Genomic DNA, 13,965 nt, shown 5'->3' with positions numbered 1-13,965 from the left:
CAGGCCCGAAGCAAATTCTACACACGGAAGGAATCACCCTTTTTTTTTTCTTTTTTTCTTTTTCTTTTTAATTATTATTATTATTATTATTTTAGAAACCCGAATTTTCAAAAAAAAAATATATCTTTCTCTCTATTTTAATGAATAACTTTCACTAGTCAATTTTTTAGCTAAATTTAGAAATTATGCCTTATTTTTTTGCTCTAACAGTTATGGTAAAATAGAACTTTTCTTATAACAACCTGTAAGTAATAATATATTATAATTTCTCTTTTTTTTCTACTTTTTTAATATTTTCTCTCCCAAGAAAGAAAAAGAAACGATAAAAAAATAAAAAAATAATACTAAAAAATAATATTTAATTAAGATAGTTAAAATAAATGTTGGGTGAAGTGTGTAATAAAAAACTAGTTAAAATAAAAAAAAATTTGTATTTTGAGTAATTAAATTAAAAACTCTTGCTCAAGATCCCCTTAGTTAGCCATTTTACTTATAGCAAAAATAGCTAGCCAGATGGAGCTATTTTTTGCCCTTTTTTACTGTAAGACTAATCAAATTAACCTTTGATAAACCCGTTGAGAATGCTCTATTTGACGCACCTGGAAATGGTAAAGTCAAACTTTTTCAGAGCGAAGCTCATCGTAAAGTTTGGAAAGCAACTTTTTACGCCAAAAACTCTTGAGAAACATGCTATCTAAATGGCCAATACAAAATTTATATGTGCAACAATATTGTAACAATTTCTACAGCTCGCTCGATCTCCGTCATGGCGTCATACAACTTGTGGAAAATCGTTACGACTTCCCACCCACGATGCGCACACAGGAATACTTCTATCACCTCAAAATGCCAAATAACAGTCAACCGCCTAAGTTACACAGAGCAAGGAATGGTGGCACTGATTTGCACGATAGCCTGCTTTCCGCCAGACCGTACAAAGCACATTGCTAAGAGAAACATGAAACTGCCAGATTCTGCTTAGTAGATACCTATACTTCTCATAATCATATAATTACACATCACAATGCAAAAATATATTCCAGAGGTCAGTATGGAGTAAATGTCTGGCTGAATAATTTTAAAACAGGTATCACTTTAATGGGTTGTTCCCACTCAAACTTCACTCATCTGCAGATCCAGAGGAATGATGGGGAAACGTAGACCACACAACCGCCCATGTCGTCCTTCCGTCAGTTACCTCCTTGACAACTGATGCTGCCCTTTCCACATTGACACGAATTTGATCCTTGCTGTCCCTCTCCCGGATTGTCACCGAGGATGTTGAATCAACAGTGATTGCAAAGGGTACACCAAGTTCGTCGGTTCTTGCATATCGTTTACCAATTGAGGTCCCTGTAAACATCATTCCAACATACAGACAATCAGTAAAAAGTCCATATTTACATGCATTTGGCAGCATTTTCTATCTCATAATTTTTTGAGGCAAAAAATCAACCTTTCTATTGCGATTGGAGTTATTGCAAAACAGAGTAAAGATATTGCAAGGTCATCACCCAATGATAAAGATGGAAGTGAATTTAGGGAAAAAAAAAAAAAGATGGAAGTGAAGCCTAACTATTAAATCCAAAGATGAGTTTTGATAGGCTGATTAAGTAAACATTTTTGGACATGTCAAAAAAAAAAAAGTAAACATTTTTGGAATTCCATGTAAAAGTAAACAAATAAATGATTTACAATGCTACGCAGATCATATGGAGTTTTAACTCTCGAGGGTAGTAGCAATGCCTCCCAAGTGCTTCCCATGTTGCCTTACACACACAATGCCTGGATAAAAATAATACATCCACACACTTCGATCACTTGGACTTCTAGACAACAGGGTAATTATACCTAACTTTAGTGGAAGTACATAAGTCACTAGTTTAATACTATGGATCACAGAAATGGATGAAGAATTGACAAATTACAACTTACATATAAACATATGCGATCAAACAAGCAGATAAGACCACATGCCTATACCAATGTCTATCTTCACACATTTACCCAGTGACCCAATCGAACCAAAGCAAATCAATGGAAAGACAAAATACCTGTAATGTCTATCTTATGTGAGATTCCAGCTGTAGTCAATGACTGAGAAATGACTTTTGCCACCTCCTCATACTGTTGATTCTGAACAAGTGGGAAAACCGTGCATTTTATAGGTGCTACCAGAGGCGTAAAACGGAACACATTAAGCTGTTCATCCCCAGCTTTACTTGGCCTCATGTAGAAAGAATGTTCAAAAAGGCAAAATATTATCCTTCCAATGCCAAAGGATGGCTCGATCACAGATGGTGTGAAAACTCTCTGGTGTTCTTTCTTTATCTCTCTAGAAATTGTGACCATGTTCTTCTTAATGGTCACGTTTTTTTCAAGAGTACACACATAAAACTCCATCTCTCCCTTGGATTCCAAAGTGTCCTTCATTCCCAAAGCTTCTTTTTCATTCATTGCCTGACGTAAAAAAGCAAATAATATATCAAAAGAATGCAGGCACAACATTTTCTAGCAATCATGGCATTAACCAAAGAGGGGCTATTAAAATGTTTACCTCCAAAGCTTCAACCACCATCCTTTGGTTCCCTTTGAATGCGAGGCCCAGCTCTTTTTTCACTGGATTGATAAATAGTTTCTGAAATTATACACCACCACTCAATTAATGTTAGCCTATGTCAAGCAGGTGGATTAAAGAGCCTCTTGGTGTCTTGTCAGATAAGTCATGCACTCATTTCTATAATACTAATTATGACAATGATGTGTATGGTTAATAAACAGAAGCGCTACCTCCACTTCTCTGGGTTCCGGGAATTTTTCCTGAGCCACAAGAGGGACACCACTTTTTTCCTGTCACAAATCAATTAAACAATACTCCATAAGCATGTAATATTATTATTTCGAGATACTAATGCAGATACGCTTAGCATTTTCTTTTATGTAGAACTTTTTCCAAGTCTGATACTGTAGCAGATATGGTGTTAACAGCGAGACAGCAGAAGAATCATCTAACTGATTATGATAAGTATGGAGGAGGGTCAGACCACAATAGCAAGCTTTTGGAACAACAATGTGGCTAAATAAAATTAAACAATCCATTTCATTTTTAAGATCATGACATCTCATCGTTATAGTGATTGGAGCTTAAAAAAATCATAACCATTTAGACTTTCAGACTAATTACAAGAATCCTGAAATAATATCAATCAAATTCTTACCGAGTGAGCACGCAAATCATATGCAGACCTATCTGCAATACCAACACATTCAATCCACCCGTAGGAACACTCAATCTCAGCATCCCAACAGTCGGCGGCATAGTGGGCCATTTCGTTGGCAAGATGCTGCCGGAACCGTAAACGGTTTTTGTCTATACCAAGGCGAGTTAAGAACAGATATACTCTCCCAATGAAGTACCCAAGAGTTTCATTGTTGACAGTCCCCTAGAAGACATTTAACCATAGCATTGCAAAATCAAGCAAGCAGAGAAAGCAGAAACAAAACCAAACCAAGAAAAAAAAAAAAAGGGATGTAAAAGCAGATATTCTTCAAACCAACCCTTGAAACTGCTTCACCCAGTGGAATTCTCTTTGCAGCATGGCCAGACATTTGTTCTTCTCTTGGGAACATCAGAAACTCCAAGTTGGCAACGTCTGAGAATTTCGGGTGGGCCTTGTTTTCAGGATCAACAAAGTGCTCAATCTCCGCTAGTGTGAACTCACGGACTCTCAGAAGGCCTTGGCGAGGAGATATCTGCCCATATGATAAAGCACTTTTAGATTAGCTCTCTCGACGCAAGACAACAGGAGTTGGAAAACATTCTCAGTCCACACAATATAGCCATTTGCATAAAGAAATATCAGTATTAACCCAAACAAAGGCAAGCCCACACACACAAATTTTTACCTCATTTCTGAAAGCCTGACCAATTTGAGCTGCAGCAAAGGGTAGCTTGTTCCCATTGTAATAGTACAAATCCTTAAAATTAACAAATATGCCTTGCGCAGTTTCGGGACGCATATACCTGCAAACAATAAGATCAACCAAGGGTAAGCCCACAAATTCAAGAGATGAACCAAGTCGACCAAAAGAGTCGACCCCACCCCAAAATAAAAGGCTCTTATCAGCTTTTTGACATAACCTATCTCACACATATTTCTATGCCTATCCAATACTCACCCAGGACTCAAGCCAGATGGCCCTATTGAAGTTTGAAACATTAAGTTGAATGGGTAAGGATCAGAGAGCGGGTTCTTCGTGTCTGGAGCTATAATGCCATACTCCTTGATCTTTGCACCCAGCTCTTCGGCAGAGAGATCGTCCAATACCGCAAGTACGCGTTTCAGCTCCGCTGCCTTCTCTGGACTTATGCTGAGGTCTTTCTGAAGTTTCTCGTTGCAAAAGTCCTTGAGCAAGTGGTCTGCACGGTAACAGGTCCCGGTTTTCTCATCCTTAACCATAAGGTCTGTGAATTTGTCAACATGACCGGATGCCTTTAGAACTATCTCTGGTGTCACACATGGGCAGTCCACTTCCAACATGTTCTCCTCTAGCACAAAATGCTGGAAAAAACTACAAAATGAACGAGCTGATTTTGTTTTTAAGTTCTGTTTGAATCTAATTCCTAGCAAAAAAATTAACGTTTTGGTTTATTTTGGAGGGTAATTCATATGTGTTAGAGAGAGAACTTTGGGCTTACCTGGCGCCAGAAAGCGAGGACGTTAGACTTAACGGCACAGCCCGGAGGGCCATAATCGTAAAGCCCAGCAACGCCGCGATAGATTTTGAACGACGGAATATAGAACAAACGCCGTTCCAGAGTGTTCACCACCGCTTGACGGAACGCTTCCCTATTGAGCGAGCCCTCGCTGCCACTGAGAGCGGCTTGGAGCTGCCTCTCGATTGAAGCCTTCTCGAGCTTCAACCCGTTTAATGCTTCGATCGCGGCGTCGATCTCCGGCTTGGCAGCACCGGTGGATTTCATCGCCCGCAATGCGTTGCCTTGTGCTTCGACGACTGATTGCTTCTCGGCCAGAGCTTTGCGGAGAATCTCCTCGGAGGCGTCCATTGCAACCGCGCGGCGGCTGAAGAGGGCGTGTTGGGCTAGTGTTGAGGAGCGACGAGTGCGGAGCCGAGAGAAGAAATGGTGACCAGATGAAACAGATGAGGATATCAGAGAAATGAGTGATCGCATGCGAGCAGTGTGGGCAAGATCGCTAGGGTTTTACTAAAAAAGGCGTTGTGGATTCTATAAGGGAACTGTTTGTGGAGAGGGATAACGCAAGCCCACTCTTGATGCAATATTACCCTGCACCCGATGCGGATACAATACGCTGTTTTTATAGGATAAATGTTTCTTATATTTAATAATAAATAAATAAAAAATCCTAATTTTTTTTTAAAAAAAGGAAAATCATTCCGGTTTCATTAATAGGAGAATGATCATGAACATAAAGCTCTGAAAAAATCATAGCCGAAACTACGGTTTTACAATATCATAGATACATACATAACAATCTTATATTCAAGATCAATTTATGACATCAATATCCACTAACCTGTGACTAATCTTCAGTTGTAAAAACTGATTTGCTCTAAACATACAAACTAATATATAGGTAGCAACATCCATCCTCCTCAACTTGCAAGTTAGGAAATTATTCACATCATCAACCCAAAAGGCCAAGACCACAAAATACATCGAAAAAAAAGAAGGAAAAATAAAGCAAAGGCACAAAAGCCTACAAAACACCGTCAAAGAAAGGCTGTTGGAGAATTCTGGCCAAAGCGCGAAAAAACCACTCACAGGCGCGTGCCAGTCACAATCTGTCGCGGGTTGCCAGAATCAGAAACAACAAGAGCCGTTGGAAGCGGGCAGGGCCGAAGGGCTCTGTGGAAGGGCGCGTGTCAAGGTGGGTCTGACGAAGGGACATAAATCAAGTTTTGAATAGTTCGATCCAAAGAGTCCCGTCTACCTAAAAAAAAAAACACGACAGAAATGATAGACAACTCACCCAGCTCGGTGGTGCTTAAGCATGTAAAACAAAAGAAAAGTTTTTTTTTAAAAAAAAAAAAAAAAAAAAAAAAAAGGGGAGGGGGAAAAGAGCCAAGGAGGGGGGGAGGAAAGTTCTCCCCCTTACGCCCACTCCTACCTACTGTATCTAATAATATTAAAAAATCCTAACTCATAAACAATATATCGTCTCAAGTGTTAGATTTAATAATATCATTTATTACTAACTAACCTGTAATTTAATAACTAACACCATAAGTTATAACTAAGGAAACAACATAGTTATGACTTATGATAAATACGTTTTAATCAATTGATTTATCGATATGACTTTCAAGTAACTTTAGGGAATATAGTGTTTTTTGGGCATTCATATTATCAGAAATGTGATTATTTTCATGTTTGAGAATGATTAAGAATTTGATATGATTTTTGAAAATATAAAATTCTTATATTTAATTTACACATAGTCAATTATTTAATCTTCTCAAAATATTTTTACATTCTCTTTTCAAGTTTATAAAGCTATTTGATGTAAATTATTAAACAAAAAAAGATTGGAAAACAAAATTATATATAAAATGTGATTTTTCTTTCATTTCTTTTTATATATTTATTTATGCTATTTGATTTATTTTCATTATAACCAAATAAAACCAAATAATTTCGATTTTTTTATGGAATTTTTATATACAAATTTTACATTAACAACTTTTTTTTTTTTTGTTCGTAATCAAATAGTTCTCAACTTTTGTGTACAAATTTTACAAATAGTCATAATCAAATTCAAACAAACTCACTAAAATAAGTAATAATAACAAAATTATCACATAATCTAACTTTTATTATATAACAATTTATACAATGGAGAGAGATAGAGATTTTTAGGATTGAGGATTGTGGTTTAAGTAGTGTTTAACGCATGCACAATAAAAGGTTTAGCGCCTTATTAATCAAAGTATGGAATGTTAGCATTATTGTCTTCTAAAATAATAAAACATTATCAAGAGCAAGAAAATGTGGATGCTCACCTCTTTATAAGCAAATCTATATCATCTTTTTGTATTTTGGTTACCTCTAATTGACTGCAACCGAGTGACATAATATTTTAATATTTTCCAAAATCTTAAAAACTTATTTCAATCTCTATCTAACATACGAGGAGACTATTGAATGCGGACTAAAAGCAAGTTTGGTACGCCTAATAATATAATGGAATAGAATGGTTATTTTTATGAAATAATTACTATTTTGTTTGGTTGCATTCTATTTCATGGTTGTTGAGAGTTGCACATCGATCCTTGTGGCCACCCCAACGACGTTTGGCGGATGGCCACGACCACCGTTGTGGTTCTTTTAGGATGGTCGGCCACCAAATTCTTTATTTTTTAAAATAAATACTGGGAATTGTAAGAATTTTGACTCAATTATAATGTGATAATATGTGTTATCATCAAACTAAATAATATGAATAGTTATTTCATTTCAATTCCTTATATTCTTAGTAATAACCATTCATACTCTTAAGGAAATTAGTATTTCGTACATCAAATATGTCATAAATTCTAAAGATTTACTCAGTGTAATACCTCAATATATTATATAAGATATAATACGGTTCATTTTAAATAAACAACTTAAATGTGACAACAAATGATATATATATATATATATATATATATATATAAAGAAGAAAAAAGAATAAGGATTATGGGAGAGCAATGCTATATAGTATATACAAAATCTTTATCTCATAGCTCTTCCATAACACTAATGTAATAGTTTTAATCAATCTTTAAATTCTTTATTTTTATTGTTTTAAACAATAATTTATCTAAGGATTGGTTGTGCCAACATTAAAAGATAGTTACGAGATAAAAATATAATTTATAACATTATTAGGATGATTAACGCCTTAACCACCCATTAAGGTTTGTAAGATCATCTATTTTATATAATTATTAGTTAAAGTTAGCGCATTTAACATACACGTGATGATAACGTTGATGTGACATTTAAAACTTTAAATAATATAATTGCGTTGACTTCAAATAAATGGAAAAAAAATCTTTATTTGTCAAAATAATATAAATAAAGTGGTTCGGCAACCCCAACTAATTTTTTTTTTTTTTCTGGTTCGTTTGTTTGAAGCAAAAAAAGTTTTATCGTTACGATCTGAACCATTCATCATAAATTTAGATAAAATATATGAGATATGGTGCAATATCCCTCAATCCGAATTTAAAAATATCAACTGTAACCTTCCATCTCAGGCACTGCCTCTTCGCTGTAGATGCACTACAGGCCAGCCATTAGTAGTGAGTCAGCACTCAGCAGCTATACACACCATTCCCGCGCCAGGAAACTTTTCCATTTTTAGTGTGAAAGAAGAAGAGGGAAAAGTTGAAATTTCAAAATCCAATTTGCCAAACAAATTCCCCTTGAAAGACCCGCTTCACCTCCCATTCTCCCACCACACCACACACATCCAGGCGATCCCTACCGTCAAAATCATCGTCGGCTCCGTCGCTCATCGTAAACCTCCATGGCATATGTCAGAGAGCTCCCGTGCGACGGGGACGGGATTTGCATGGTATGCAAGAAGAGGCCCACCCCCGAGGAGACCCTCACGTGCAAGACATGTGCCACACCCTGGCACGTCAACTGCATCTCCTCCCGCCCTGAAACCCTAGCCGATGCCCTCCAATGGGAGTGCCCGGACTGTTCACAGCTTTCCGATCTCCTTCCGCCGCCGATGGACGGCGAACCGGTCGTCGCCGGAGGATCGGGGAGTTCCGGAGACCTGATCTCGGCGATCCGGGCGATCGAGTCGGACCGGTCGCTGACCGAGCGGGAGAAGGCAAAGAGACGGCAGGAGCTGATGTGTAGAGGCGCGGGACCGTCCGATGGAGACGGCGACGCGAATTCCAAGAAGGGAAAGGAGACAATCGACGGCAATAATGACGTTCTTGGCATCATCGATAGCAGTTTCAACTGTTCGTTTTGCATGCAGTTGCCGGAGAGGCCTGTCACGGTGGGTGCTTTCGCCTGCGTTCTTTTCTAGAATTTCTGGTTCTGTTTGCCAAAATAACCGTTAATCAAATCACACTGTGCAAATGCATTGCGTAGTGGGTGTTTGCTTTCCAGTCGGCACTGCATTCTCCGTCGTAGATATTCGATTTTGTTGGGTTTCTTGTGGAGTATCTTTTTTGACAATCTTCTTGTACTTTCGGTGGTTTTAATTGTGAACAAAGTCGTAAAAACACGTGAAACGCTGTCGTTTTTTTGGTAGGGCGCTGTTTAAAAAGGAAATTCAGAGCTGAGAAAACCATCGCGGAAGAGTTTAACTGGGGTTTTCGCTGTTTGGAAGTAACTAACAGTTCCTTGGCCTCTTCCATATATAATGTCCTAAGTTGATTTAGTGTTATCAACCATCAAATGCTATTCTAGTAATTAATCCATTCGAGGTTCAAGAATTTTATATAGATTACTTTCCATTATGATGTACTATTTGAATTTAGCACTGTCTTTTTTGTAATTGTTTCATTTACTTCTTTCATTTAGTGCATTTGCTGGTTTAATATTAGTTATTATACGCGTTATGGTTAAAGAGTAATTGGGTCGTAGTTGTAAGAGGCAGTTTCAAGGCTGTTTCTGATTTTGGAACACGTTCATACTCCCACCTTTTCTGTGTTTCAGACTCCTTGTGGTCACAACTTTTGCTTAAGGTGCTTCCAGAAATGGATTGGGCAGGGCAAGCGCACTTGTGCAAATTGCCGCCATCCCATTCCAGCCAAGATGGCAAGCCAACCTCGGATCAACGCTGCGCTTGTCATTGCCATCAGAATGGCAAAGATGACGAAATCTAATGCTGCAGGAGGCCCACCAAAGGTTTATCATTTTGTCCGTAATCAAGACCGTCCAGATAAAGCATTTACCAGTGAACGAGCAAAGAAACGTGGAAAGGCTAATGCAAGCAGTGGAAAGATTTTTGTCACAGTCCCCCCTGATCATTTGGGGCCAATCCTTGCAGAAAATGATCCAGGGAGAAATCAGGGCGTGCTGGTGGGGGAGAGTTGGGAAGGTAGGCTGGAATGTAGGCAATGGGGTATCCATCTTCCTCCTGTTGCAGGGATTGCTGGGCAGTCGAGTTATGGTGCCCAATCAGTGGTCCTCTCTGGAGGCTATCAAGACGATGAGGACCATGGGGAGTGGTTCCTTTACACAGGGAGGTATATTCTTGTCTGCAGGATTGATGCTCATACTTGATTTCTGTCTTTACTGTCTATTTGGCTTGCTTTTCACTGCAATTTTATTCTTAGTACAAGACAAATTCCTCAAGTCAACAAGTTTCATGCATCTATGTGGAGATTTCATCACGTGTTTGTATGAGATAAAGATTTTTTACAGTGTATTTTGGTCGCAGGAATGGTAGTCTTGGTTATATCAATTGAAATTGAATAGTGAAGTTGGGATGTGCATTTTTTGTTCCTGGTTTGCTGCTCATGTCCTAAACATGTTGTCCCCCTTCCCTGTACAGTGGTGGAAGAGACCTCAGTGGCAATAAACGTACAAACAAGGATCATTCTTTTGACCAGAGATTTGATAAGGTGAATGAGGCATTACGAGTAAGTTGCCGGAAGGGTTATCCTGTTCGGGTGGTAAGGTGAGTCATGTTAATTAAGTTTTTGATAATTTGGTTATTATCCAACTGCACGTGGGCCTGTAATTGCTAAGGCTTATAAAAAATTTCTTACATGTAGAAAACCTCTGTGATAAGTTACTTGCATATCAAATCCCTGTATCTTCATTTTATGGATTAAACATCAAAAATAGAAAACAATGCTTCATTGCCTTTGATGTCATTCTATGGTGGTCATCTAGTGTGTGCAAATCAAAGTCACAGGACAATTGTGGTTTTCAACTTCTGTGATTTTTGGTAGCATACACAGCAAAATGTTAGACATCAGCAAAGCTAATCAGCCTATTCATTTTCATTTACATTTTGGTTTCCTTTGAAAGTTATAGTTATTGAGCTTGATATACTCTCAAAAATGGGGGGTGGGGGGAAGTTGCATATACTCTCTTTGCAAAAAGTTTCCCAAAAGGTTGGGTCAGCTAACCATTTTACTATTGTACTTACATGAGAATTTCCTTAACTACTGAGTAGCAATTGCCGTTTTCATTATCAGTTCCTTAACAGAAGATCATCTTACTATATGAGATACTATTTTGCACAAAACTGTTCCTGAAGGTGTACCTCTTCTACTTCTATCAGAACATTTTATCTTTTTCTTAATTAGTTTTTTTGGGCAGGTCTAACAAGGAGAAGCGCTCTTCTTATGCCCCGGAAATAGGATTACGATATGATGGGATTTACAGAATTGAGAAATGCTGGCGGAAAAATGGGATCCAAGTAAGATACTCGTGGTTGAAATAAAAATACATTGAAATAACCACTTGGCCTGTGTTCTTGCTGAACTTGTTCACTGATGAATGTTTATTGTATTAGGGATATAAGGTATGCAGATATCTTTTTGTTAGATGCGACAATGATCCTGCCCCATGGACTAGGTCTGTTATTTCCATTTCCACCATCTCTCTCTCTCTCTCTCTCTCTCTCTCTGAGTATGTGTGCGCATGTGCATTGAACTTAATTTTTGGAGATGAAATGCAGTGATGATCATGGGGACCGTCCAAGACCATTGCCGGTCATTAAGGAGATAAAGGATGCAATTGACATAACTGAACGGAAGGGATCTCCATCCTGGGACTATGATGTAAGCTATTGTTCTTTTACTTTGCTGTTGGGCTCTTATGGTGTTTTGCTAAGCAGCGAGCTATGGATTTTCAAATGTCCTAAAATGTTCCATTTTGACTCTCAGGAGGAAAAAAGTTGCTGGATGTGGAAGAAATGTCCACCACCTAGCAGAAAGCAGGTTGATGATGGAGATTCAGATGGTGGGAAGAGAACAAGGAAACCGAAACGGCAAGCAAAAAATATGTCTGTAAAACAGAAACTTCTAAAAGGTTTCTATTCTTGCCTAATTCACATTTACTAGCTGCATTTTCGTCACTCTATTTTGATGCAATCATTATGATCTTGTTTTAACCCACTATACTGTCCTATTTACAAAGAAAATTGTGGTTGTGTAATTGACCATGCAGAGTTTAGCTGCCATATCTGTCGGAAGGTGATGTCTTTCCCACTTACTACTCCTTGTGCTCATAACTTTTGCAAAGCTTGTCTAGAGGGTGCCTTTGCTGGTCAATGTTTCATGAGGCAGAGGACATGTGAAGGCAGGCGAACATTACGAGCACAGAAGAGCGTCATGAAATGCCCTGTGTGTTCAACTGACATAGCTGACTTTCTTCAGAATCCCCAGGTATGCTAGGCAGATCTATACACTCATTTGGATTTTTAACATCAGGTTGACTACACAACGGAATAGGAACACAGATAGATGGATCTTATTAGTAGTTGGTTGAGTTGAGTGTCTACATTTGGTTACCCGGGAGGATGCGGCTTGGGTATGCGCTTAAGTTTTCCATGGAAGTTGAACTAGTTTATTCTGTCCTACATGGCATTTATAATGAATTGATTGGATTCATAGTATTTGAGTTAAGTGGTTTGTTTCTAAAACTTGTTTGTCTTAGGACAATTAATAGATGACATCATTTTTGCCTCTTTTTGTTGAAATGTTCGGTCAAAATTGTAAGGAGTTGTAGAATCTTATTGATGATATCTGAGTTTGTGTCACAGGTTAACAGAGAGCTCATGGACTTGATAGAATCACTACAAAGCAGAATTGTAGAGGAGGAAAATGTTGAGCTGAGTGAAGAAGAATCACAAGGAAGAATCGTAGAGGAGGAAAATCTTGAGGAGCAGAGCGAAGAATCTGATGGCAGCCGTGAGAATCTGGATGAAAGCGAATTGAATTGTGCAATTCTGGAGGAAGTCAAAGACATAGCTCAGATTGAAAATGGCATCCGACAAGCAGACAAGCCGAAAAAAGCAAGAGGTGGCAAATGTACATTAAAGCGTGGTAGAAAGAAGGGAAGGACATCCCCTAAGCAGCCTGATGCTGCTGATGTCGAGAATGGTGTTGATCCTCTGAAACCTAAAATGGCTGACAGTAAAGAACCAGAAGATCCTGCAATACAGAGCAAAGTCCGGCAAACTTGCAAACGGAAACAATACAAGCATGGAGATGGAGGCAACTCGTCAACATTGGCTCTTGAAGTGAAGACCAGAAGCAAGAGGGCTAAAATGCAAGTGGTAGAATGAATTGATTGCCTGTCAAGTCTGCTTCATGTTCGAATGACAATTAGAGCTTGATATCATGCCTTTTGTTATTTAGTTATGGTACCTTGCCATAGTACCTTTCTTCTCTCTCTCAAATTTGGTTGGTTGGGGAAAGATGAGCAGTCAAAAGCTCTTCTTTGCCTAGTTGCAGAGCTGGTGTCATTGTACATTTTTGCAATTTAAGAAGTGTAATGCTACACTCTCACTTTCTCACACCCATCTCCACTCTTCCTTAAATGACTTTTAAAATCATTATTGAATTAAAATTCAATAAAGATTTATTTTAAATCTAATGGTGGATTTTAAAGTCATGTAAGAGTGAAAAAATGGGTGTGAAAATGTGTGTATCCATGTAACATGGTACTTTGAAATAAATCAAACCCCATTGCTCTTTTGGAAAGGAAATGATTGCAGGTCGATGCCTCAATGACACGACACAACATGATCCACGACAAAGAAAACCTCCATTTTAACAAATTTAGATGCTTCTATTTGGCTGTCGTTACTTCTCAGCCAATCTTTTTAACTTCAAGATGTTAACTAGAGCTAGTTGCTTGGCCGTTGGAAATTCTGTAAAGGAACTTTGTTGAATGCTCATGTATTATCTTAATAGTCTTTACTCTGTAATGGTGTTGGTTCAATAAGC

The 13,965-nt window shown here is 38.2% G+C and overlaps 2 protein-coding genes across 3 annotated transcripts; one reads left to right on the top strand and one right to left on the bottom strand.

Moving 5' to 3' along the window:
• Positions 1-902: 902 nt before the first annotated feature.
• Positions 903-5,296, bottom strand: LOC132177761 (glycine--tRNA ligase, mitochondrial 1-like). Of its 2 annotated transcripts, none has more exons than XM_059590206.1 (9): positions 4,700-5,296; positions 4,180-4,562; positions 3,907-4,024; positions 3,559-3,753; positions 3,219-3,443; positions 2,791-2,850; positions 2,558-2,638; positions 2,055-2,460; positions 903-1,353 (listed from the first exon to the last, which is right to left on the bottom strand). In XM_059590206.1, the coding sequence occupies exons 1-9, from the start codon at positions 5,192-5,194 to the stop codon at positions 1,121-1,123; spliced, it is 2,196 nt and encodes a 731-aa protein (XP_059446189.1). In that variant the 5' UTR covers positions 5,195-5,296; the 3' UTR covers positions 903-1,120. The 2 variants fall into 2 exon arrangements, with proteins under 2 accessions (XP_059446189.1, XP_059446190.1); XM_059590207.1 differs by having other exon boundaries at positions 4,180-4,572; positions 4,700-4,839.
• Positions 5,297-8,240: 2,944 nt separating this feature from the next.
• LOC132178867 (E3 ubiquitin-protein ligase ORTHRUS 2-like) lies at positions 8,241-13,713 on the top strand. Its single transcript, XM_059591440.1, has 9 exons — positions 8,241-9,047; positions 9,713-10,245; positions 10,554-10,679; positions 11,330-11,429; positions 11,526-11,587; positions 11,691-11,793; positions 11,899-12,043; positions 12,182-12,399; positions 12,777-13,713. Exons 1-9 carry the CDS (start codon positions 8,559-8,561, stop codon positions 13,299-13,301), a joined length of 2,301 nt encoding a protein of 766 aa, XP_059447423.1. The 5' UTR covers positions 8,241-8,558; the 3' UTR covers positions 13,302-13,713.
• Positions 13,714-13,965: the final 252 nt, after the last annotated feature.

This window comes from Corylus avellana, chromosome ca4 (assembly GCF_901000735.1).
Source record: "Corylus avellana chromosome ca4, CavTom2PMs-1.0".
NCBI classification, from domain to species: domain Eukaryota; kingdom Viridiplantae; phylum Streptophyta; class Magnoliopsida; order Fagales; family Betulaceae; genus Corylus; species Corylus avellana.
This window is presented reverse-complemented; position numbering and strand designations above follow the sequence as displayed.

Bases quoted from the DNA above. Each gene is read 5' to 3' on its own strand.
- LOC132177761 (XM_059590206.1), bottom strand. From the start codon at position 5,194: ATGCGATCACTCATTTCTCTGATATCCTCATCTGTTTCATCTGGTCAC. The intron at 3,754-3,906 runs GTAAAAATTTGT...TCATATGGGCAG, and splicing joins GTCAGGCTTTCAGAAATGAG to ATATCTCCTCGCCAAGGCCT. The intron at 2,851-3,218 runs GTAAGAATTTGA...GATTTGTGACAG, and splicing joins ATGATTTGCGTGCTCACTCG to GAAAAAAGTGGTGTCCCTCT.
- LOC132178867 (XM_059591440.1), top strand. From the start codon at position 8,559: ATGGCATATGTCAGAGAGCTCCCGTGCGACGGGGACGGGATTTGCATG. The intron at 10,246-10,553 runs GTATATTCTTGT...TTCCCTGTACAG, and splicing joins TGGTTCCTTTACACAGGGAG to TGGTGGAAGAGACCTCAGTG. The intron at 11,794-11,898 runs GTAAGCTATTGT...TTTGACTCTCAG, and splicing joins CTCCATCCTGGGACTATGAT to GAGGAAAAAAGTTGCTGGAT.